At 42.2% G+C, this 26,289-nt stretch overlaps 1 protein-coding gene across 1 annotated transcript in view; it reads left to right on the top strand.

The window, feature by feature from the left end:
- znf704 (zinc finger protein 704) overlaps positions 1-14,651 on the top strand; it is a 54,050-nt gene extending 39,399 nt beyond the window's left edge. Inside the window, 8 exon segments of the mRNA XM_074613188.1 lie at positions 543-646; positions 2,060-2,337; positions 7,707-7,807; positions 8,186-8,259; positions 8,262-8,479; positions 9,130-9,264; positions 9,360-9,451; positions 10,791-14,651. Of these exon segments, the coding sequence (XP_074469289.1) occupies positions 543-646; positions 2,060-2,337; positions 7,707-7,807; positions 8,186-8,259; positions 8,262-8,479; positions 9,130-9,264; positions 9,360-9,451; positions 10,791-10,905 (1,117 nt within the window). The 3' untranslated portion in view covers positions 10,906-14,651.
- Positions 14,652-26,289: the final 11,638 nt, after the last annotated feature.

Here is a 26,289-nt window from a genome sequence, read left to right as displayed (position 1 = left end):
TTGAAGATGGTCATATCATATATCATATAAAACTAGAAAACCTAAGGAATCCATTGGTACCAACCATGTCATGTTAGCTTGGAAGAACACTAAATAACGCTCCAAAGTTACGCTAAATTTTGGTGAGAAAAACTGGCATGGCCATTTTCAAATTGGTCCTTTGACCTCTGACCTCAAGATATGTGAATGAAAACTCTGAGATGAACAGAGTGAAAACTGTATCTTATTAAATAAAACAGATGTTGACAAACTGCATAATTTGCAGTTAAACAAAGGTAATAAAATCACAATCTATCTTATCGCAATACTCAGCATATCGCAAAATGTTTAAAATCACAATAAGATCGTATCGTAACTTAAGTATCGTGGTAATATCGTATCGTGGGGCCTCTGGTGATTCCCACTCCTAGTAATGTGTGTATATTGTGGCCTGTTAAAATCTGCATATGAAAAACATACAGTAGAGTCCTTTTCAGTGATCATGTATTGGGAGCAGAAGACGCTCAGTAAAATCCTGCTCTTTTTCTTTTGTGTTTTCACAGACGGTCGGAGGAGGAAGTGGACATGGACAAGGTGACGGCTGCCATGGTGCTGACAAGTCTCTCCACCAGCCCGCTGGTCAGGAGTCCACCTGTCAAAGTCAATGGTGAGCATCACAGCTATTAAAATGGGGGATGTCCTTTTGACCCAGTGGGGTTTTGACAATTACAATATGCTTTAAACTTCACAGCTTTAAATTAATCTTTGGCGGCTTTGATGTATCATTCCCTCCCTCCCAGAATCTTTATGAAAAATGAAACCCTTTTTAAAAAAAGTAGCGCAGCCTAAGCCTGTAATTTGTATGTTCCGCTATACGCTGACTTTTCATTCCCTCACAGCTGTTATCTTGTGAATGCATGTGCAAGCTTAGCTTGATAAATTACTGCCACCTGCTGTGCTTTAGGATTCTACCATCAATGAGTTCTGCACATCCGCAGAAAAGCACAATGAGTCTGGATCTGTGCCACCCTACACGGTGGCGGGAATCCAAAGTGCCCCATAGCTGCAGTCACATGCGACCAAACGGCCGTCTATTCAACCGAGCAGACGTGCAGCCAACCCTCCAACCACCATGCACGCGTTATCACAGTTACACTCACAGTCAGATGTTAAGTGTACATCGTATACATCATGCACACGTGCACAAAGTGGATTTTAAATACCAACTGTACGGTTTTATCTTAATGTAGTCATCCAGATGACACACCCATGCACACAAGTTGGAGATCATACAATGTGCATTTACATCAGTACACAAAGTAGGTTCTCATGCATGGTGCACCATGGTTGACATTTCATTCTCATAATCTGCCATATGATTGTTCAATTGCACAACTCTCACTGAAAGGTGTTAAAACATCTTATCTTGATATTATTATCACTCAATCATAACATTTCTGTACCACAAAACCAAATGCATATCAGAGCAGCTTTCTTATTGTTGGTGAGCCACTTCTTCTTTCGTGTAGTAAAGAAAGACTGAGAGGAGAGACACTCCTCCACCAAGAGGCAGCTTCACTAGACCAAACAAACTAGGTCTGCTCTTCACTCTTCCTCTCTCTTACTCACTCAGACACATCCCTCAAAACACACACACATATTTTCTCACACACACACTTGTGTACACACTCCAAAGTTTCCCCCCAGCCTCAACCTTCACAAAGTGAACTGCCTTTTGTAGCTGATATTCAAAAGAAACGTTTTTTTGATCTGAAAAAACAAGACCTTGGAAGTGTCGCAGCGGAACCACAGAACAAAAACAGTAACCTTTTTTTTATTGTGTCACAGACAACAGCAGTGCTGCGAGGCTCTTTTGTGTGATGTGCAAATAAAGCCGTCTGAACTTAATTGAATGTCTTGATCTCCCACCGCTGACAGAGGAACGCCCACACATTTTGCTGTGGTTGTATCATCTTCAAATATGACTGAAGGAGTTTGTTAGATTTACTTATGATCTCCCCCTATGTTCTTCTTTCCTCCTTCCCTGCACCTCTCCCCTTTTGGTTCACCGTTTTCTCAGAAGGTCTGAGTGGTTCGTGGAAGGACAACGGCTCCGCTGGCCCCTTCACCCCGTCTAGCAACAGCTCTTCAGGGGGTTACTGGAGCTGGTCTGCCCCCAGTGACCAGTCCAACCCTTCCACACCTTCTCCGCCGCTCTCTGCCGACAGCTTCAAGCCCTTCCGTGTGCCCAGCACGGGCGGTGTGGGACCCGGCCCCGCGGGGCCCGAAGACCCCAGCCTGGACGAGCAGGACGGCAGCAGCCTGCTCTTCGATGAGCCCATCCCTCGCAAGCGCAAGGTGAATACCGTAGACAACATCTGAGTTAAAAGGCTGAAAGGAAAAGGCCTGTTCTGCTTCTTTACGCTGAGAACACATCTTTGTCAATTAGGAGTTGAAGGCATTTCTACCATTAAAAAACAAATAGGCATACACAAGATGAAATCACGTATTACTACAAAAGTAAAACATTTGACTTCATCCTCATCAAACCACCAGACAGTAAGAAAACAGCTACATTTCTTCTTCTTCGTCCTCTTTTTTTCTGGCAAACTTATTCATGACAGCCATCATCTGGTAGAAAGTGGAACAGCCCGCTTACTTCACCAACACTCAGCTGGTTGAACCTCCATTCTGTCCTCTCCTGCTCTTCATCATCATCACTTGTAGTCTCTTTTAAAATAGCTGACCGCTGGATTTAGTTGTTCTCATTTACATGTTTTCTGTTTCTGTTGTCAAACAGCTGAATGAGCACAAATCACAAAAGTTAATCACAGTCTAAATGCCACCCACTAACCAGTAACTCAGCACTGAGACGTCAATCAAATCACTATTGGTTGTTTGTTTTGTTTTATTCTGTCATAAAACACAGAACACTCTTGTCCAAATATTCACCAAACAACTAAAAAGCCACTGATTCCCTCTAACCATCAATCATTAGATTTTAGAAAATGTACTGTATTGTGTGATCAGTCCATGAATGTTTAATAAGATCAGGATACGGTGCCGCCGCTCAGCCTTGCTTACAATTGTTTCCAGTGGCCACTCGCGGTATTTCAGTGAAAAATCCCCCTGCGGCCGAAAAAGCATTTTCCCCATAGACCACCACGTAAGAGATGTCTGTAAAACTGTTGACAAAACACTTCAAACTGCAAACAAGGTCAAATTTGACTCTTTCTATTAGGAATTTTTGATCCATTGAGGTTTTATATTTGTAAAACTTTCCTTGAGTCGAGAAAAGCGTTTTTTAAAAATCTGTGACGTCATCACAATGTAAAGTCTATTGGCCAAGCGGGAGAAACACTACTGCACATATTCAGTGGGCCACATAACCTGGAAGTAAACCCAGAAGCTAGAAAACTTTTTTGGCATATGCGCCAGGTGAGCAATTCTCATTGGAATGAATAGGCGTCATCTTGGGGTCCAGCATCCAGTACTGATATTACATCCATGTACCAGCTATATTGACATATATAAAATGATCACAGAGAAAGTTATAGGCAACTGGAAGTTGTCTTAAGTTGTTAAATGATTTGTTCTGGGGTCTGAAAAATGCCATGCAAGAGAGCAATGCTTTATTTTGGATAGAAGGCCAAAGCGGAGAGAAAAAGATGCATTTTCAGATAAAACTATCTTGGTATGAACAAAATAATAAATAAGCAATTTTCTCTCAGGCTGCAAGTTCCAATTAAAGTGTCCACTTACTTCCTCAATCCCCACAATTTCTAGGAAATACAAATTGTTTTGTGATCATGACCTTATGTGCTCTAGAAGGTTTAGAAACAGTTGCAACAGCACTATATGAATCTTTCCTTTATTTCTGTGTGGTGCTGTCACATATTAAAGGGGTTTAAAAGAGAACGGCAGCAGCTCTCCTGATAACAGGCAGATGTCTCAATAAGAAGCTGTCAGACGTACACGAGCTGCTTGATTTCCTTCTTCAACACACACTGATATTAACCCCTGAGGTGACGGATGTAGTCGAGACTGACTGACTGATTGGCAGAGTTGAAAATGGGACAGGAAAGGACACGCAGCCTTTTTGCTCCAGTGGTAGTTTTGTCTTTGCAGCCCAGATGTTACGAGCACAACACACACATCTGTGTCTTTCTCACTCATCATTTTCTGCTCGTCTCCTTTCTACACACCACTGACAGCTCATCACATCCACAGCTCAGTGTCACTCATTATTTTTTCAGATGTATATTGCTTTGCTCTCCCTCTTTATCTCTCTCTCTCCTTATCGGCGCTCTACTTGCTGGTTTGCTGTCAGTATCATCCATCTCTCCCTCCTTTCACTCTCTCTCCCCCTTTCTTCCCCCACGTCCTCTCTTGCTCTCGCCCATGTTTTCGCTCCACTCTCCACTCTTTCTGTATATATGTGTGTGTCCTCCCTAGACATTTGCCCTTCGTAATTACTTCTCAGCCTTCACATGCAGCCGCTCCGCAACGGCAGTAATGATTTTAATACCCACTACAGCAAACATAAAGATCCTGCCGGCTCCATGTATCCTCTAAAAAAATCGATAAAGTCTCTTGGGTGAGCTCCGCATCGTAGTGTATTAATTGGAGACTTATCACAAAGAAGGGCAACGAGAGGGAGAGAGAGACATTAAGAAATGGGAAGGAGGGAGAGAAAGATTTAAAGGGGGACCAACAGGAATTACAGAAAAGGGGAAGAGAGGATGGAGACCCAAACAGATTTTCTATTAAGCTTGGATAACAATGTAGTTGACTTACATAAACACACACAAACACACGTGCTATATGTGTGATGCCAAGGTTTCACATGAAATTATCTACACGCTCCTCTTGTGCTCTCGCTTCTCTCTTGGCAAGACAATACCGTTTGGAGCTCACCATTTAATTAACTGTGAAATGCTTCTTTAAAAGGGAATAACACACACACACACACATACACACTAAACAGGCTTTTGTTACCCAAAGACAAAACAATGCACAGAGATTGGGGGGGGGGGGCAGACAATTGTTGTGTGTGCATGCGTTTCTGAAAAGAGGAGGAAAATTAAAGAAAAAAACATTTTGTCAAAATGAAATCAGCCCCCTCAACAATAGTTTGATAGACAGGCCTATAAGGCCGTTTATAATGGCTCAGAGCGGGGAGGCTGGAGGGCAGGGAGAAAGCACGAGGGGCTTTTCACTCCATGAAAAACAATGTACAGTCTCTCGAGGAGGCCGGTGGTGTAATTACAGTAGACAGATAAAAGATACAGCAGCCTCGCCAGCTCACAACCAGAGAGACATTTACCATTATTTGGCCTCACGCAGCTCCAGATAAATGTGTGTTCAGGACAGCTCCTCAGAAAGATGCTACAGTAAAGCTGTATAACAAAGACGAAAGAGCATCTAGTGTGAAGTTATTTAATTCCTTTGTTTGTCAGTATGCAGTGAATATTCACAGTTTTGACAGCATTGGCAGTGTGACACGACAAACATAATCCACATTTATCAATAGCAGAATAACCCTTTAGAAATACGTTTTAACCAGCGGGCAACCTCCGGGTCTGAAAAGTGAAGCCAATGCGGGGGTGCCTTAAACTGGCATTCTTTCTAACGGTGATTGCCAAAAACCAAGATGACAGCAGCCAAAATGCTGAACTTGAGACTTAAAAACAACAGTCCACAAACCAATGGATGATGTCACGGTGACTACGTCCGCTTCTTATATGCAGTCTGTGGGGGGGCTGGAGCCGATCCAAGTTGACATTAGGCGAAGGCGGGGTACACCCTGGACAGGTCGCCAGACTATCACAGGGCTGACACATAGAGACAGACAACCATTCACACCGCCGGGCAATTTAGAGTCAACAATTAACCTAACCTGCATGTCTTTGGACTGTGGGAGGAAGCCGGAGAACCTGGAGAAAACCCACGCTAACATGGGGAAAACATGCAAACTCCACACAGAAGGGCCACAAGCCGGATTTGAACCTACGACCCTCTTGATGTGAGGTGACAGTGCTAACCACTGCCCTAAATAGAAATATGTAAATTTCTCCCAAAGAAAATTGACACCTGTTAAATAATCCTAAATTAATAGCTGGTAGTGACCTGTATTAACAAAACACAATGTAGTCCTGGTAGCTTTGTGGTTGCTGTCATTTGCTGTAAACTTTCCACTGTGTTTTCAAAAATAAAAGCATAGATGCCAAAAAAAAAAAAAACTATATACACCAAAAAAGAGATGTAGAAATAATCCCCACATGGCAGTAAATCAATGTGTTTTATTTAGTAAACAAAGTCTTTGAGATCAAAAGGGCATGACATCATCGCCCACATCATATGTTGTGCAGCAGCTCCTCAGGATATGTCACTGTCCAGTGTAGCAGTGATGCTGCATGTCAACTCTCTAGAAAAATCATCAGTTTCATCACTTTCACTAGTCGGGACATCCCGGCTACTGTACCTCACCAACATCCTCTGTCTCTGTGACACATCTGTTGTGTGCTGTGAAATGCAGCTGATGTGTGTTGCACTTAAAGAGAGAGCTCCTGGAGTTCCCAGCATAGTGAGAACTACTTAAATCTACAGTAGATTTTATTTCATTAACTCTACATTAGCATATGAGTGAAAGGATAACATAAGACTATAATAACCATAGTTTTCATTGCACCAACTGGTGTCACCTGATGCTGCCACTAAAATAAATATAAACAAATAAAATCAATCAATAAAGTCCTAAACTGAACACTTAAAAACTTAGTGGGTTAAATAAAGAGCCTGAGCAATCAATATGCTTTTATGTTATGTAGTCACTTGAGAAGCCTGAACCGTTCTCCTACCATTGTTAGGCGTGGCTAATTTAGTGAACCCAAGTGCAGAACACAGAGACTGAGGCAGGTAATAGATGCAATGAAATTGTTTATTACAATACGTAATTTGTGATGGCGAGAACTGGGTAGAGCAAGGGGGGAAGGGAAGGAGAGCTGTGTCCTGAGATCTAGAGGTCCAGAGCTGTGTGCTGAGCCCAGAGATCCAGAGGTGTGTGCTAGGCAGGAGTGGAATGGAGGCAGGAATTGGGCCGAGTGCTGCTGAAGGCAGAGGAAAACAGGTATGAGATAATCATACAAAAACAGACGAGAGATTTTCAGATAATAGGCTTGAACTAGACTGACTGTGGGAACAGAGTCTACGATCTGGCAGCGTGGTGAAGTTGAAGACCAGTATTTGTAGTAGAGTAGATTGATGACGGTTTGCAGCTGCAGCACAACCCCTGCACACCTGAGTCCACTCCTGCAATCAAGCACAGCACACATACAAACACACACAGACAGAGAGGGAGAGAGGGCCTGCTGGCTAGGATGAGGCAGAGGGCCTGACAACCATGCTACCTGATAATGAGGAAGAAATTAAAATGAAATGATGCACTACAGGATGGTTGACTAACCCTGGAGGGAAATACCAGATGTATCTCACCTTCTGTAATATATAGATGGATTTAATTAAATGAGCGAGTGAGTTTTGTGCATATATATCATGAGAAATCTGCTGAGGGAGTTGATCTGCACACATCTGATGAGTGCTGTTTTAAAGGTAATGTGAGAGCGTGACCCAAACACAGATGTTATACTGTATAAGGAACCACATATTTCTGTCAACACCACTGTGTTTTCTGACCGTAGCTGCTGTACTTTGTGTGTTTCCTGCAGAACTCCATGAAGGTGATGTTCAAGTGCCTGTGGAAGAACTGTGGCAAGGTGCTGAGTACCGCTGCCGGCATCCAGAGACACATCCGCACCATCCACCTGGGGTAAGACACCAACACTCACACACACTTCCTACCTCCTCTCTCACCCCTCCGACCCGCTTCATTGTCAAAAACAGCAGATTAATGGCTGATGGATTATCGCCACGGTAACACTTCCTTCTCTGGGAGTGAGGGTGGAGGAGGAGAACAATGATATCGGATGAATCATACATTTATATGTGACATTCGATTAAACTGAGGTGCTACGCTGATTAACTGCAGATGGCGGTGTTTTGTAGGTTGGAGGAATGACATTAATGATGTGTGATTGCTGAACATGTGGAGTAATCAGCATTCAGAGGGGAATTGTATATGTTTTAATTTCTCTCTGTCTGTCTCTCTCTCCACCACCACCACCACCACCCCTCTGTCTGTTTGTAGGCGTAACTGTGACTCGGACTGCAGCGACGGCGAGGAGGACTTCTACTACACGGAGATCAAGCTCAACACGGACTCGGTGCCGACGGGCTGAGCAGCCTGTCCCCCGTGTCCCCGTCCGTCCTCCCCTCACCTCCTCCTCCACCCGCTCCTCTCCCGTCTCTCAGCCAGCTGTCGGACTTCCACAGACCTCCGCAGTCCTCCGACACCAAGGAGTCTCACGCTGGCGGCACCACCCCGCTCAGCCGCTCTGCGCCCAGCGCACTCTACCTCATCCACACGGACCACGCCTACCAGGTGAGCGGGTGCACATGTACACACTCACACAGGCGAGATTAAGATCAGTGTACAACACACACGATCGATGCACTCTCTAGATCAATACACACACCACGACGCACTTATCAGGCTGCACAAAATGCACATATTTCCTCTCACACACTGCCATCAGGGTCCTCATTATCCTGATTATGTGTCAGTGTTTACAAAAAACACTAATGATGTCACAGCGACGTGATGGTCCTTTGCTCCCGTTAACAGCTGTGCTACCAGTTGTGGTATATCGACACACAGCAGCAGGTTTGAACAATTAATTGTAGGTGGAATAACAGCACAATCCATCAGTTAATGTGATGGCTACGTGTCTATAGCTACATAAGTTATTAGTGCTTAATGTAATTGAAGAGTTTTTACAATGTGAGATACCTAAAACGTGAACATTTATTCAGTTTGAGGCTCACTTGTGTTTACAAATTTGTCTGATGAATTTCAGGGAGCGAAATTGTTTTAAAGTGACAAAAAGCAGTTACACAACCCGAGATACTGTTGCACAAACCAAACCAAGCAATAGTTACACATGAAAAGTAGGGCTGTCAATCAATTGAAATATTGAATCGTGATTAATCGCATGATTGTCCACAATTTTGACCTTTGACCCCTGCCCTCAGGCCACGGCTCCAGTGTCCATCCCGTCCAGCAGCAGTAACTCGACCGGCTCAGCCTGCACCAGCTTCACTCCCACCAACAACTCCAGCTTTAGCATCTCCTGGCAGTCGCCGCCCGTCAATTTCACTGGGACCACGGTGAGGAAACTTCAATACACATGCACGACCAGTCATTTATTCTCAGCCACATGCACAGTGGTTCTTATAATCCCACATTTGTCTGCCCTCTTCAGGTGTCCCCCAGTAAAAGCCAGGGCTTCGCCGAGCAGCGCTCCCAGACCATCGCCGTCCTCTCGTCCCCTCCCAGAGCCACCACTGCCCTCAGGTACTGGATCCTCACTGCTCGCTGATTTCCTTTTTAGCTTTAATTAAAGGCCGAACAAACTGCGAACACATATTAGGTATTACCAGGAGACAGCTCATATTTAAACCAATGTGATTTTGTACTTCAATTAAACCCGACTGAGTGAGAAACACCTCATGTGGTAAAAGGTGAAAAATATTGACTCTCACAAATCAGCTCGATGGCTCTTAATTAAAAGAATGTCATGATTAATCAGCTCGGTTCAGCCTCTGATTTGCCTCTGATCCACTTCAATAAGGAACCACGCTGTTTTAGATTGAACGATTTACCTGTTTACCACATTAGGACATTGTTGTCTGTTGATAGCTGCAATTAGACGTGACAAACACTGAGGCTATACTTACCAGAACAGTTTGACATTTTGAGAAATGCACTTATTTGCTTTCTTAAAGCAACAGTGTAACATTTTGGGGGATCTAATAGCAGTAATGAATATAATATTCATAACTATGTTTTCATTATTGTATAATCACCTGAAACTAAGAATCGTTGTGTTTTCGTTAGCTTACAATGAGCCCTTCATATTTACATAGGGAGCGGGTCCTCTTCACAGAGTCCGCCATGTCACACACACACACACACACGCTCCCTCGCTATCTCTGTCTCTGTCTTGACCGCAAACACCGACACTCATCAACGTTAAGCACACAATCTACGCACTTAGTTATTCCTTAAAGGAGTTTGCTACTTGTATAACACATTTTATTTAAAAAAAACATCTTAAAAATACATAATTCCCCGATGCTTTGGGCTGGTGGGGAGTCAGTTTAGAAAACCCTGCCCTTAAAGTAATACAGATAACAATAGAGTACTTCATGTGATACCTTATTTTTCTACTTCATTCGATAACCATCATGTGAATGCCACCGCTACTGCGACACCACAGGCGTGTAGTATAGGCATACTTTCTAACGTTATGCTGGCATCTCAGCACACTGAACTGCCAACTCCGTAAAATACACCGCGCTCAACTTCACACCAGAGACTATATGGGTTGTAGCTGCTGCGGTAGTGCGCCAATCCCACGTCGCATTAAAATGCGGTGATTGGCTGCGAGCAAAACCATACAAATAGTCTTATGAGATGTTTCGATACTACTTGGTACTGGGTAGTACCTCTCTGAGCGCCCAACTAGCTTAGATCTGTTTTAATAGAATGTTTTTTTTTTACCACAGGTTTGGTGTACTATGTCTCACCACAGGTTTCTACAAGATCGATGCTAGTGCTTACAGTATTATTAAACAAATAATAATGTGCTGTCTTCTCCATCGTGACGGTTTCATCTGTTTCTCCTCCTCAGCCGGAAGGTGCGCGGGGAAGGGAAGAAGTGCCGCAAGGTGTACGGGATGGAGAACCGCGACATGTGGTGCACCGCCTGCCGCTGGAAAAAGGCTTGCCAGAGATTCACCGACTGAACGTCCCCCGCCAGCTTCACGGCGCGCCACGCCAACGGGCACTGCTGCCTTTCGCCAGAGAACGGGGGGGAGGGGGGGGGATCATTTTGCATGCATTTGGTTTTCTTCAGCTCAAAATCGCAACTGTCCGCCAAGCTCTGGCTCCGCCCCTGTCGTCCTCCCCCCTCAGCTCCACTGAACTCCAGCTGCGGAAGGAACCAAAGGACAGCGGAGTCACCTTTTGCCGCCCAGGATTCCAAGTACTGCCTCGCCATTCCTACCATTCCCAGTTTTGGGAAACCCCAGTGCAGCTAAACGGTGTAAAGAAAAAATAGATCTGAAGATTTCTCCCGTTTTTCTTATGTTGGGTTCAGTGTTGCATATTTCTATGTTTTGTAAAGCTCTGGTTTTTAAATGAAAAGTTTAGTCAACGAAGGGGTCCGGAAAAAAAAGGCCAAAAGCTTTTTTTGTGTGTTTTGTCACTTTTTTATCCAAATAAAGAGTGCGCCTCTGTGCTGCAAGTTTTTGAAGGACATTATGAAAAAGCACGAAGTTGAAGCTCGCTGTTTTTGTTCTTCCTTCCAATATCTCTCGATTTATTTCTGGACTTTTTTGAGGTGATCTTTTATCACCGACATCACAGCCTCTCCCGGTTCCTCACCTGCTCTTCACTCCTGACAGCCCTGAGGGAATGTATGACATGAAGAGAGAATAGAGACACACACAAAGTGAATGATCGATGCAAAAAAAAAGATAGTCAGGGAAAGCAGATGGACCACGCCGGTGATTTAGCGTAACAGCGTTCACACTCACAAACAAACACAGGTATTCCCAACACAATCAAAGCAGAAGACAGGAACTGTTTTCTATGTCACTTTTTTATCCAGTTGATTCATTTTCTTTGTTTTATCAGGGATGTGAATCTAAAGAAAGCAAAAACCAGCAGCTAAAACTTGGGAGTTATACTGTGTCAGCCTCTTTCATTACACACTTTTTGCAACCAAAAACTCTATCTTACTCTTTATGTTTTTGTTTTTTGTTAAGACGTTTACTGTTGTTGATGTTTTTCTCTCTTTTGGCGAAACCAAGACTGTTTACCCACCACCTGCTACAGAAAGTGTGTTAAAAGACCTTCCTGACAGCACTGGAAAAGCATGAAGTCAGCAGCGTGCAAGGCCATAAAAAGACAAACATCTTTCACCACATACAGAGAGACAGATTGCCCTCCTCCTCCTCAACCAACTTCTTTCCCAACGGGAACAAAATATCAGTGTTTACGTATCTTGATCTGTTAACCAAAGGGGGAGGGCCGAAAAACCAAAAGCGAGGCACTTGCACTGTATGTGTGTAACGGAGCACTTGTGGCTACTTGTATTGATTCTTTCTTCCACGAGCACTCTTCATTTCAACATAAGCAGTTATAAAAAGGAAACAAGCAACATTTGACCACCCAGACGTCGCTACTTCCCCTTTTTGAACCGTTATTTGCTCCAAGAGTTTTGGAGACGGGTGGAATAAAGTTATAAGCACTTGATTAGGTCACTCCTTTGTTGTTTAATATGTACCGCAGCACATTTTCTTATTCACTTGGCAACACATAAGCAAAGCTTTGAGCTCTCATAAGAGTCCTTGTGATCGCCACGTAACCTTTTTACCGAGGAGGGGAAAAAAAGAGGTCAACAAAATATCTGATTTGTCATTTGAATGTGTTTCATTTGAATTTCCAGCCTCCTTGTTGGCTCAAAGGCAGGAAACAAAATCACAAAGCCAAATAGTTTACAGATGTTCTCTACTCTGTAGTGATAAATGGACCAACTCTTTTTGTCACCCCGGGGCTGCGTTCTGCTTTATTACAACTCTAGAAATGTTTCTAACCAACAGGCACGTTGTGATTTTGTTTCTGCAGTTACTCTCATGACATTTATGTGAATGCACGCTGAATTCTTTCTTGGCATTTTTGTCATTTTACCCCCCAGAATTTATTCAAAGCCAACACCAGTTAATAAATGCTAATACACGCTCGCCCACTTAATATACAGTAGAAGTACTTCCGCAACCGATCGTAAAAATCGTAGCTCTTTTGCGTTTGCTCAGCTGTTTCTATTTTGTCTCCATTTGTTTCTGTCTGATCATGTATATATGTCATTCTTGTATTTTCTCTTAAGCTCCATGTTTATGACCTCGGTCATTACGTTCGCCACCTTATGAACAAGACCGGTTCAAGTACGACATTGCGTGAGGAAACAATGTACCGTTCAACCTGTCGGGCTACTATTGTTTTGAATATAGGGATAGCCTTAAAGTCGCTCTTGAAAAGAAATCATTGTGCTTCTTCTTCTATGTCATTACATTGATGTTTCAGTAAGAAATATTTAGATTATCTCCAAACTGATTATGCCATTGTATTATGTGAACGTATCATTGTTTATGAAAAGACAAATTTATATATACGTAAAGAAAAAAACATGTTGGAATTTAAATTCAAAGCAAAAAAAGATTTTGCTGTTTTTTTTTGTTTTGTTTTTTTCATATATATATATATATATATATAAATATTTATATATATATATATATATATATATATATAAACTGTTTATGAGATTTTGTTTTCATGTTCTGCTGAAGGATTTTGTTTTGTGGCTAACTGTAGGAGGGAGGCATAAATCTCACTGCAAGCCAAGCTTGTTATGCTCTTTTCAGCGAGTGTGACCCGCACGCTCCCACCTGGAGCTCCTTCACGTCACGCTGCCGGCGCTGCTAAGCGGTCGAAATCCACAGTTGATTAAAACCTTTATCTTATTTCCAATTCTGCTCTCCCGGTGGCGCGCTAGGCCCACTCGCAATTAGTTTGATTGACAACTCGGTGTGTTGTTTGCGCTCATGTGTGCGGTCACACGCTTCTGTGTATGGATGTGAAGGAGCCCCCGGGCCGAGTATGCGGGCCGCCGCTGAAGCACGGTGCTCTGCCTCCTCCTCCTCCTCCTCCTCCTACCGGGGAGAGCTACTCATCTTTATCAAATGGCCTGTGGCATTTCCCTGTCAGCTAACACTTCGGGGTTCAAGGATGTTTTTGTTGGTCCAGACGTCAGCGGCTGGATGTTGTTGTTGTTTTTTTACTCCATGCACTTCCCATTGCCCTTTCTCCATCATTGTGGTGCTTCATGTGTGTGTTCGGACCATCTCCTCCACTGGTGTGTGGGAACAATCTGGCAGCCAATCTGTCCACGAACAAATCCCTAGTTCAGACCAAGACTGGATATTTTAAGTGGCAGCATCTCCAGGCAGCTAATTTTAATTTTCTCTCTCGATTCTAGGTCAGCGTTGTGTCGACCAAGTAATAAGATTTGGCCAAAAATAAGCTAATCTCACACCCTGTGTTTAGGGTAAATCCACAAAAGAACACGTGCTGCCATATTCTCTCAACCTGTTCATCTCCTCAGTGAGGAACTCTGGGATTTGTTTGTGGACCGCGTGTGGCCCGGCCTGCATCGTTCGTAGTACCGAGGAACACCGTGGTCCCGTTCACTGCCAATCGCACAAAGATGGCCTGAAGCATTAAGGGGCATTTCAGAGGACACTCAGCCCAGCAGGTCCGTCTGGGCTTACTGGGCATACTGGTGCTGTGGCCTCAGCTAGGGGGAGAAATGGAGGTGCTATTATTCCCGTGCATTTGCTGTTTCTCCCATGTTGTCTTCTGATCATATTAACTTCATTTTGTACACTATGTTATGCTGTAGAACATGAAAATAAAAAACACCCTGCCTCAAGCCTACCAAGTTTCCAGACACGAGTTAGTGAGGGGGTCGCCCCGAAAAACCTCTGTTTCTCAGATTTGATGCTTTTATTTTGATGACTAGTGCTCATTGCTGTCTCTCCATTTGTTGGGCTCAGTCCTGTAGGTAACATCAAATGCATGAATTTCATATAATTATAGGAAATTAGTGCATTTTGTATTCTAAAACTGCTTGTGTGTGAGTATAGAAGTGCTTTCCGTATACCCCAAACAGCAAAACCATTAAGCTAACAGTTTGTTCTTGACCTCGGACACAGCTATTACAGCTCAAGGTCCAATTACTTGCTTGTTCTGGAGCTTTTGATCGTATCATAGTGCCTTCAAATGGGGTCGTGTTTACGAGAAAAGTTGTGTAAGTTGTAAACACAAACTCACGAGTTTCATTTGAAGGCACCAACACAGTCTTCATCAGCGGATTGAGTTTTGTCATGGAACATGTAGATATTCAAACTGTTTCTTGATTTCATAACAACTGAGCAAGCTGCTGATGAAGACTATGTGATCCAGTCAAAAGCTCCAGAAGAAGAAGAAGAAGTGTGTAAATGGGTCCTAAGTTGAGATTGTTTTGTCAGCTAATATCCAAATTGTTTAATTTCATTTTCCAAGTACATTAAGCATGACAAAATAGCTTTTAAGCGAGACCCATAGTTGCATTCTTGCTCAGAAAAGGTCATTTAAGTAGCAGCCTAAAACTTTAAATCCGAACCCAACGCATGAACATGTGGTGAGATGTTTGAGGATATTGGATAATTTACTTCCTTTTAGGCAAAACTGGCAGAAAAAAAGGGATCATGACTCTTCTATTCTGACTCCCTAATGATGCCAAACATGCCATATGGCCTCACGCTCCTGATCTGATCATATTCATATTAGAGCAGAAGTGAGCTCTCAGCCCAGCAACCTGGGGGGAGAGTGAGCCGCTAAACAAACGCGAGCTCAGAAACGGCGTGCCATTACAAACATGTGTTCGCACAGCAAGAATTCAAACTGTGGCATCAAAGAGCCACAATAGGCGGTCTTGTTTGCACCAGCGAGAGTGATATGAATACTTATGAGGACTTTTTTTTCCTTCAAATGGAGCGGCGGTGTGTGGCTTTTGTTCTCTGGCGTTTGTTTACCCTCTCAGCTGCTGCCGCCTCTTAAAGGGCTGAGCGTTCAGCCGTGATTTATAAGCTGAATAAAACAAGACGGCATTATTCTGCTCATACGGACGGTATAAAAATCAAGTTGTGAGTTACGAGGGACCCTCCATGTATATGTCCTCACACACACACACACACACATTTTATGTCACGCTATTGTCCGGTGTCGAGTGATGGCTTTAACAGCAGTTCATATGTTGACAGTTTTATAAGCATTCATGGTTTATGTACCTGAGATCAATATTTCATACATGACAAGACTTGTTTGTGACGAGAGGCTGACACTTATTATTATTACACCTTATATCATCCAAGTATAGGTCAATATATGCTACAATATATACAGATTAAGCTTCAGTGCAGCATATCTAAGATACAGTGTGTGTTTATGTGACTTTAAAAAGAAATCCTACTTCTTATTTCTTTTTCATTTTCACTGTCCAGATGTTGAAGTTAGAGCGACTGCTTTTCCTCAGCTCTGTGGTTGCAGATTAACCGGCCACCCACTTTCTAGCAGGCGATAAAACATGTGGCAAGCAGGGTTGTTATCTGCCTCTACGGCCTGCACACACACAGACCGTCCTGTGTTCTCCACTCAACAATAGTCCGACAGCAGGTGGCACTCTGTGGTGAAAATGACTGGATATGTTTTAAATAGTACTTAAAAAACACAGAAATTGACCATGTGCACAGTCGAGTAGTCCTAGCGTTGCCTCGCATGACCCCCCGAGTATAGATTGAGTCGCGGTGTGTCTTCAAAGTGTCCAGATCCCGCCAACCGTAGGGCTAGTTTCCATGGCGACCATGCTGACAGGCAGGTTCCTATCCAGAGCTGGGGGTCAGGGCGGTGGTGGTGGTGTTGTTGTCAATAAAAAGAGGAGGGATCCTCCGTCCTTCATTCGTTCAGGAATGTGAAGGAGGAGGAGGAGGAGGAGGAGGAGGAGGAGGAGGGTGGATGAAATGGCTTCGTGGGCATTTTTTTTTTTTAGGACATTAATGATTAAGAAGTCCTTAGCATGTGTTCCCAGGAGCTGCTTCACCCCCATTTGTGGTTATCTTTGGAGGAATATAGGAGTCCTGAATGTGCCTTGATGAGAAAGTTTCTAGAGTGGACCTCGCCGGTCGACCACGCCGCGCTGCGTGGCGCCGCATTGCTATGATATGACGATGATGGAATGTCTCTGGTGCTGGCTAGTCTGAGTTCTGCTTTCTATACCTATAAACTCAAAGATTTGTGATACAAAGAAAATGTCCTGTGAGTTGCGTTCAGGGGCCCCTTTGGCCTCGGGTTCTAGAGAGCTGTCGCGAGAGTGACTTTTCTACTCTTTGCCGTGACTTGTTGTAAACTAATTTTTGGATTATGCCGATACTGTGTTTCAATGTGTTACTTTGTTTGTCTGTTATTTCTTCTTCTCTTTGTTTTCCCAAACATGGCTCCTCTCTCTCTCTCTCTCTCCCCCTTTCGTACAAGGGCTTGTAGATACATGTATGTCGATATGTGAAGACTTGCTGTCGTGGTGCAATCTAGATAATGTTTGGGAAATCAAGGAATTCAGCAAAACCGCATGTGAAACAGTCAGTGAGATGATCTGTTTTTAGTGCAGGAGCGATATCCACAGAAACCCTGCTTTGTGGGAATAATAATGAGACGAAAAACACTCATCAGCCTGAATTCTATTATTGGATGTGATTATTCAGAAAAAGTATTTCAAGAGTATTTCAGCTCCTTCATTTTGAACTTGAATATGCAACACAGAGACCCGCCTCCTCTCTTTAAACATCTCATCTCATTGGCTGTTTTATCTGATTACAATCATGTAGACCTCAAGAACTCAATGACTGTCGCACTGGATTTTTACGCTCTTTTTTCAAACAGTATATATACTATATGCTCTGGTCTAACTGTATTTTTAATACTGCATGTGCATGCAAAATAAGGAAATTATGAGACTTTATATAAATGTGCTCTATTTGCTTTGGCGTGCCGTGACGGGTTGGGAGCAGCCGCAGGTTGCCTCAGTGGACTTTTTCTTTTATTTCAACTGTGGTTTTCGACACTGAAGATTGGTATACAGAACAAAGTGTTTTTTTTTTTTAGTTGAAAGTACCTGTTATTCCCTGCTGGCCCGGACCAATTTGTCACAGTCTGAGTGGCGCTCTCATCCTTGTTGTGTGCGTATTAACAGTTAGCCGGGCCCAGGAGAGTCTAGCGGGATGCTGGTGGAGGACGGATCAGTAGAGGAGGCTGTGTAGTGATGGGAACGCTGCCAGCTGGAGTTATGAAGACGCCTGAAGTCTCAGTTGTTCTTCCTCCACCTGCATCTCCGACCCTCTGCTGAAAACACACAGCGAGCTTTAAAACTACTTGTCAAACATATATGTAGGCATGTATCGTGGTCATAAGAGGTAACCACGGTGTTGGCACAGTGGCTGCTCTCCACCCTGACGTGGCCGGCACAGTATGTTGCGTTTTATATCCTTTTGAAGCCTCTAAATGTACATGTTTGATATGTGTTTCCAGACTGTAAAACCAAATCGTAGATGCAACACATCGTCCTTCTCCAGATCTGTTCTCACAGTCGGTTGTAAAAATGTTAACGCTACGTTGTCTGACATAAACAGGGAGGATGGTTTCTGTGCTGAGGTGAAGCTCAGGATGTCATTTCATGAGCAGCATCGGGTCAACTTTTGGGTTCAAAGTATTGAGGAAATGTCAAGGAATAGTTCGACATTTGGGGAATTAAGCTTATTTGCTGAGAGTTAGATGAGAAGATTGATTCCTCTTTCATTTTTCTACGCTAAATATGAAGGCACTCATAAAATCCACCTATACCAGAACCTTTAAAACGCACAAATTAACGCATTATATCTTGTTCGATTTATGAGCTATACTGCAGCCAGCCACCAGGGGGCGATCGAGATGTTTTGGATTCACTTTTGCGAAACGGTCATGTCGTCCATCTTTATATACGGTCTATGATCTCGGCCAAGAAATATTGCAGCACATAAAATCTTAAAAAACTTAAACTTAAAAAAACGAAACGGATTAAACAAACAAGATATAACATGTTAATTAGTGAGCTTTAGATGTGCGGTACGGTTTCCCCCTGTAGCCTAACCAGCTATACATATTTACTGCACAGATATGAAAGTGGTGTCAATCTTCTCGTCTAACGCTAAGCAAATACGTTTTTTCAGATGAACAGTCAGTGCAGGACAGGAAGGGAAAGTATTTAAAACAGTTTGCAGATGTGCCAGCCGACACTTTCATACACTACAAAGGCAAAACACACTGGTGTGATCTCCCTAAATGTTGTCTTCTCCAATCAGTATCATTTACCTCAAATATCTGATGCTGAAACAGCAACCCTGTAGGAGAAAGCTTCATTTTGCAGAAGGTTTTTTTGCACCAGAGTGCTCTGATAGTATCTCAAACACTGTCTCCTAAAGCCTCTTCTCGCCACTCTGCTTGTTTTTATATTTATGTAGAGAGAATAAGTCTGGGAGACGGTTTAAAACTACGGGATGAGCTCCAGCAGGAGTCCCGCAGGTGTACTTCCTCTGGGTCATCAGGAGTAACAGTGTGTTTTCATGAGCTCGGTGAGACATGAGACATTTATCATTCTGCTGCGCCGAGACGGTTGAAGATGTTTATACATTGGCACGGCTTTTTTCCCTTTCCAATCCAGCTTTTTCAAGCAACTCCAACATTCATGTCAGTCTGCATTATTTATCAAGCAAAGCATTTGAATATGCAACTAAATATCTCAGCTGCAAACATTTGTCGCCTGTGTTTTATTTTTCATAAACACCTTTTGGACAGGACATCATGCATACGCTTTTATCACACAACCCAGACCTCTCCGCACACACACACACACAATATGAGTGAAAGAGGTGCGAACGCCAACTGTGTTGGATCATGTCATCGGGGCAATATGTGCCCGTGCTGCTCGACATATGTCCCCGTGGCTTCAGGTCTCGTCCTGTGATGATGTGAAGAGCTCGCTGGTGGAAGCTGCTCGCGTCTCTCCAGGCCGCTGGTCCAAACGCACAGCTCCGCCAAGGAGTCGATAGCATCATATGTACATGTGTGTGTGTGTGTGCAGCATGAGATGATGGAGTGTGTGTTTCACATAACCGCCTGAGGTATGTCCCATCTGCTCAATGTAGCATTAACACCTCCTCCTGTTTGTCTGCGTGTTTGTGTGAGCATAAAGCTTACTGTGCATGTGTGTGTGTGCACCCGGATCAAGCCATTACTGCAGCCATAAATGCACGTTTTCAATGTGCAAGCTGTCATACCTCATGCATTATCAACTAGTACATTGACATAGCATAATAAACCTCCCCATGCTGCTTTTCACACCAGCCAAAAGCCTGTCTGCTTCATTATCATAAACGCTGGCATCTGCAGGGCATCACCCTCCATCAGGTGACCAAAATGAAACGTAAGGAGCCTCTCAGTTTATGATGTGAAACATAAGTTGATCTGCTTTAAGCTCAGTGACATTTTACATGATGCAGTGATTGTAGAGATGCTTATCCAGGCTGTAGACACGTGCCGTGCCCTTGTCTTGTCTGCTCCGTCGAGGCGTTTGAGCAGCAGGTCGAGGTTGCAGAGGAATCGAGGCATCTGTGAGTCAAGCTCACAGAAGATGTTTTGGCGTCTTAGTGGAGCGCAGGGAGCTGTTTATGTGTACGCCCGTGTGTGTCCGAGTCATTGAATTATTGATGAGTGCGGTGAAAAACAGCACATGTACACCGGCTCCATCTGTGACCTCGGTTGATAAGAATCGTTGCAGCCCATGAAATCGGTAGCTTCCCCTCGCTGTGAGGGCGCAGGAGGTTCAAAACAAAAGGGGGGAGGGTGAGGAGGAAGAAAGAGGCACATATGGATCAGTTTAATTCAAGCAATATAGGTAAAGAGAAAGAGAGTAGTTACAACAGGAGGATCTGGCTTCGAGTGAGCCAAAAATGAGAGAATATCCTGTCCACCGCAACAGAAATGCCTCCAAGCCAGGGCTCACCAAGGTCATAGGAGGACAAATAGGGACTGATTATGGAAAAATGCACTCTTGCATGACCTTCCTTTTGTGTCGATATTGTAGATGAAGCCACAATTGACTCTCTGCCCTTTGCCAAGAGTTTGAACTTTAAATTAATAGTTAGACATTTGGGGAAATACTGCTATTCATGCTCTCGCTCTCATGTTGGGCAATTAAATATGAAGCTATACAGCTATGAGATGGTTAGCCTAGCATGGGTTAGCTTAGCTTATTTTTCTTTCAACAATTAAAGTACAGTATAAGAAGCCACCGCTAGCAGCCAGGTTATAGCTTAACTTAGAAACAAAGACTGGAAGAGTATGGACACAAAAAGACGAAACTCTGGTGTTTTTTTGACAACAGCCGCTGCCGCCATTTTGGACTGAAACGCTTATTCTATTTATAATATGGCCTGTTATTGTTCAACACGTGCCATTTCGGTAGAATATGAGGATAGACGAGAAATAAATTTGTTTTACTTTTGGCATTCGGTAGTCGCTTTCAGTCCAAAATGGCGGAAGCGTAGCTTTGCTGCTGGGCGCTGATGTCGCAATGGAACGAACAATTGACTTTCACTTTTTGGCAATATATGTGCTTTGGTTACAGCGCCTGGCCAAGCATTAGTCCGGCATTTAACCCCCCCCCCCCCGTAAAACAACATGTTGTTTTTATACTTTATACTAATATAATGTTTTAATTTGTGAACTTCATATTTAACATACAGACGTGAAAGTGATATCAATCATGTCATCTAACTCTTGGCAAGAAGGTGAAAAAATTTGGTATTTCCCAAAATATTAAAAAAGTCCTTTATACTGTCTATACAGTGTCTATACTCTCTACCATCAAAGTGTGTACACTCACTTTCTGTGATGATGGGAAGTCATTTAGGGGAAGTTTCTGAGGTTGTTTTGCCTTCTGAACTCATCACACAAACTAAGCCATGTCTGAACTGAATGTTCTCTCCGCACATTTAAAACAAGGCCTGCTTCATCGTATTACACACAGACAGTTGTCTCATTATTCAGTCTATACATGGGATTCTTTATTGTTAACACACCACACTAAGCACTTGCAATATCTGTTCTATCACAAATATACTCTATTGCACCGATGATGTTTTCTTATATTCTTTTCCACAATATAATGAAATGAATTCTATGAATATATATATGATGGTTTTTCTCAAAGAAGAATCGAAACACACTGACTGTTAAACTCCTGTACCAGTTTTTTTTTTTTTTTTTCTTATCCGATCTCTGTGTGTAGAAACTGCCATCGTTCTTGTTGTAAATGGTGTTTTCTGACAAATTGTGTTCTGGTGCTGTTGTTGTTTAACTCTCGGTGTACACAGTTTAGACCTTCTCCAGAGTGATCGGTGTGACTGGAACACTCTGGAGGCGTCCGGTTACGACTGAATAAAGATTTTTTGGCAGCTGTTTGTTAGCTGATGTCACTGTGTCTTTTCTCACCTCCTCTGAGTTTAAAGAACTATTTAAAGAACAAGTACAGAAGTAACTCTTTTTATAACTATGACAGGTTCGAAGTACATTTATTCAAATACTGTATTTAAGTACACTTTTGAGTACTCAGGCTATTTTCATATTTTTCTGCTACTATTTTAGGCTACTTCCCACCATTTCAAAGGCAAATATTAATAATTGTAGCCTACGTTTTACTCCACAAAATTTACTTGACAGCTATAATTACTAGTTCAGATTCAGACTTTACACACACAATAGGTGATCAGTTTCTAAAATATGATGCATTCTTATGAATTAAACTAACCAGCAGTATATTAAGTAGTTAATAGCCTTACTTCCACAAACTGCTTACACAGTAATGCATAATTAATATCCAATAATACACAATAATAGGTCATTCTGTTGCATATGAGTACATTTACCTTCCAAGCACATATTGCTGATAATACATATGCCAGATCCCTTAAGAAGTAGAACTTTTTTTTAGTAAAATATCTGAGTTCTACCCAAATCCTCTCCCACTTAGTAGCGCTCTCCAAAATGGTGACTGTCTGCATCTTCATCAGAATACTTTATCAGCGTTTAACCATACACCCATGAGTTTATCTCATATAAGGAGAAAAACCTCAAAGCAAACTTTAGTGGAACATCATCTCAGCCCAATAAGGATGTAATGCATGCCCTAATAAAAGTAGTTCTGGTTCTGGAGCAGATTTTGGAGGACCTCGAGGTGCTCCAGACTTGCAGGGTGCCATTCCTATAGGTGAGTACAACAACACACTGCTGAACTCTGCAGATGAGAACCTCAAAATCCACTTTGTTGCCTAGCAACGTAGTGCAGTCTCTCCTCAGCTGTAGCCCTACAGCTGCCGCTGTGGAGTTTATATTATTGTTTCATGTTTACATGTCCACCACGTCTGCTTTGGTTAACGTTTTATTCTACTGTTGATTCTAACAGAAGCTTCAGGCGCTGTGGTGTCGTTTTATTTGTTGTCTCTTTTCTGGTTAATTCTTGTGAAGCTGCACTGAGGAAGGCAGCTGTATATTTATAATTGATAATCAGTTGTATGCACAGACTGCAGAGTGCCCGTCTGTTGGTTTGAACAGAGGTCTTGTTGCTGATGTTGTTCCACTAGTGTAGCCTATAAATTGACATTTATTGCAATCTAGCCTATTTTGTTGCCTAAAGATGTTATTTAGTATCACCCTCTTTTAAAATGTAACACAGTAACATTTACTCAGAGTACATTTAACTGACCTATTACCAGTATGACCTTTACCTTTACTTGATTAAAATGTATTTAATGTAACAGAAGCCTACTTTTACTTACAATATACCAGTACTCTTTCCACCTCTGATTACTTTCCACCCTTCTCTATGAAAATGAGATATCTTTGTCTGTATTATCCTACTCAAATAAGACTTCAAAACCCCGACTCAACTTCAAGAAATTGCCAAACATAAACCACATTATTACTGTGAAATCTAAATTTGTACTTTTTTTTTGTACACCACTTTAAACAAGACGTCCCTACAGGCTTTACTCACTCTTCTCTTACACTAAGGATGCACCGATACCGGGTTGGATATCGGTCAATACTGACTTGAATAGCTGGATCGGGTATCGATGACAATGGGGCCGATCTGTTAAATTCAATTCTATGTTTACATACTACATATATGGAATTTTAATTCCTGTTTATAAGTTTTGACCAATTGGTTGCTGCGTTAAAAAGGTTTACAACTGAATTGTAATTCCTGATCATTTTGAAGATTTTCTACTAAATTGCTCAGGTACGATTTATTATTTTAATAATAAATAACAATTCAGTAAATTTATATCTATGTATTTATTTGTTACATTTAGTTTTATAAAGTCAGGAAGGCAATGTTTAAGCCAAGCCTGATGTTTCCTTACACATAAAAGAATGATCCCAGTCACTTCCACACAGTGAGGCATACAGCTGATTAATTAAACACTGGTATCGGATCGGTACTCGGTATCGGCCGATACCCAAAGCCCAGGTTTCACTATCGGTATCGGGACTGAAAAAGTCAGAACGGTGCATCCCTATTTCACAGTTTGATGATGTAAGGTGTTAAAGCCCGTGACAACTTGATTCAGATCTTAAATGTTTCTCTAGTTACTTGTTCAGGATTTAATAAGCAAAAATCAAAGCTAAAGTTGGTTAAAAACATACAGAAACAACCCCTCAAACTATCATCAAGTTTGGATTTTTGTGCCCGGAAACACAAGACATCACCTTCCCCCAGTCCGGCCCACTTCAGACCAGTAAAAGCAAAGACAAAAACTACACAAACTGAAATTTGACATGAAATAACACAAACTGTTAAAACTTTGGCAAAATATGTTTATGTAAGACCCCCATTGCTCGTAGTAAGAAGCAGATTATGAACATTTTTGGACTCTTACCTTCTCAGTATCGTCTTGGAACTGGGCTTCAAGAGAGATCTACCAGATATAATATTCACCATGTGATAACTATGAGTCAGTTCAGCAGCACCATGTGGATCTGGTGAGGTCTGGATGGAGAAAAATAAAACCAGAAGTAGTGTTGCTTCTGTTCTTGGATGCCCTCTTGTGTTCAAATGAGGTACTGCAGTTGAATAAGGTTTTGTTTTGACCTTTTGTGGGTTAATTTAAACACGTTCCCCCATATTAGACACACTGTTGTGTTAAAAGTCACATCCTAAATTCCCATTATCACCCCCTCGTTGTTACATAAAGACACTAGTTATCTCACAACAAGGGTACTTAAGAGGTACTTTTAATTAGAGCATGTCTTCACTCCACGGCTCCAATTAAAGAACAAACAAACCCTGTGTGTGTGTGTGTGTGTGGGTTATGTATGCCTAAATACAAATAAAACCCTCATGTCTGAGAAGAAAAGGCTGTAATAAATTGTCTCAGTGAACCAGGTCATGGTTGGAGAGTGATGTTACACGAGGACATGAGATACTGCACTGTTAGAAATCCATTACTGTCACCTCAGAATTGCACACACAGTTGTGGTCGGTGACAACAAGATCTCAACAGCAGAAATCCCCCGCGGCCTGTATGGATGATCCACAGTGTGTGTGTGTGTGTGTGTGGCAAATTGCATCACAAATGATTATTTTTTTGCAATTGCTAAAACACAATTTATGAAACTAGGGCCCTCTTTGTCGAAACTCTTCACACAAAAAACAAAAACATAGGCAAAAAGTAAAATATTTTACTCCTCTTGCAAAAGCAAACACTTCATTCAACACTATAAACTCTGCTAAAAATGGTGTTTTTGAGGAAACAAAAGAAATTGGTTTATTCTCAATTAGGGCTGCACAATTAATCGAATATTAATCACAATCACAATTTTGGCTTCCCACAATTAAATGAACATGACCGCCTGCTATATTGACGTTTAAAATGTGTGTTCTGCTCATAGAAAACTCTGCTGCATATCAAGTCAAGTGCTTCCTAAACTAACATCCAGCCACCAGCCGGTGATCGAGATGTTTTGGCTTCACTTTTAGGTATAGATATTATCTATACAACCAATGTGTTTATGATTAAATTAAGAGCATAACATTGTTTATCTAGCTCTTATTGTTGCTAATTTTGCTCTCAAAGTGCACCAGATTGAAGAATTTAACTTTAAAAAAGTAGCTAACAAAGGGGTTGGGTGAATATTCCTGTATTTTTTCATATTGCAATATACTATATATACTGTATAGCAGAAAAAAATATTGCAATATCAGTTTTTTCCAACATCGTGCAGCCCTAATTTGTGCATTAGCAGGAATGTAGTACAGCATCGAAGTGAAAACTGTGCTCTTTATTTTAATGTGAAAGTGCAATATGTTGTTGAATAATCAGTGAATAATCGTGATAAATAATCATGATCTCAATATTGATAAAAAATAATCATAATTATCA

Source organism: Sebastes fasciatus, chromosome 17 (genome assembly GCF_043250625.1).
Source record: "Sebastes fasciatus isolate fSebFas1 chromosome 17, fSebFas1.pri, whole genome shotgun sequence".
NCBI classification, from domain to species: Eukaryota; Metazoa; Chordata; class Actinopteri; order Perciformes; family Sebastidae; genus Sebastes; species Sebastes fasciatus.
Note: the sequence above shows the minus strand (reverse complement) of the source record. Positions and strands in the feature narration are given on the sequence as shown.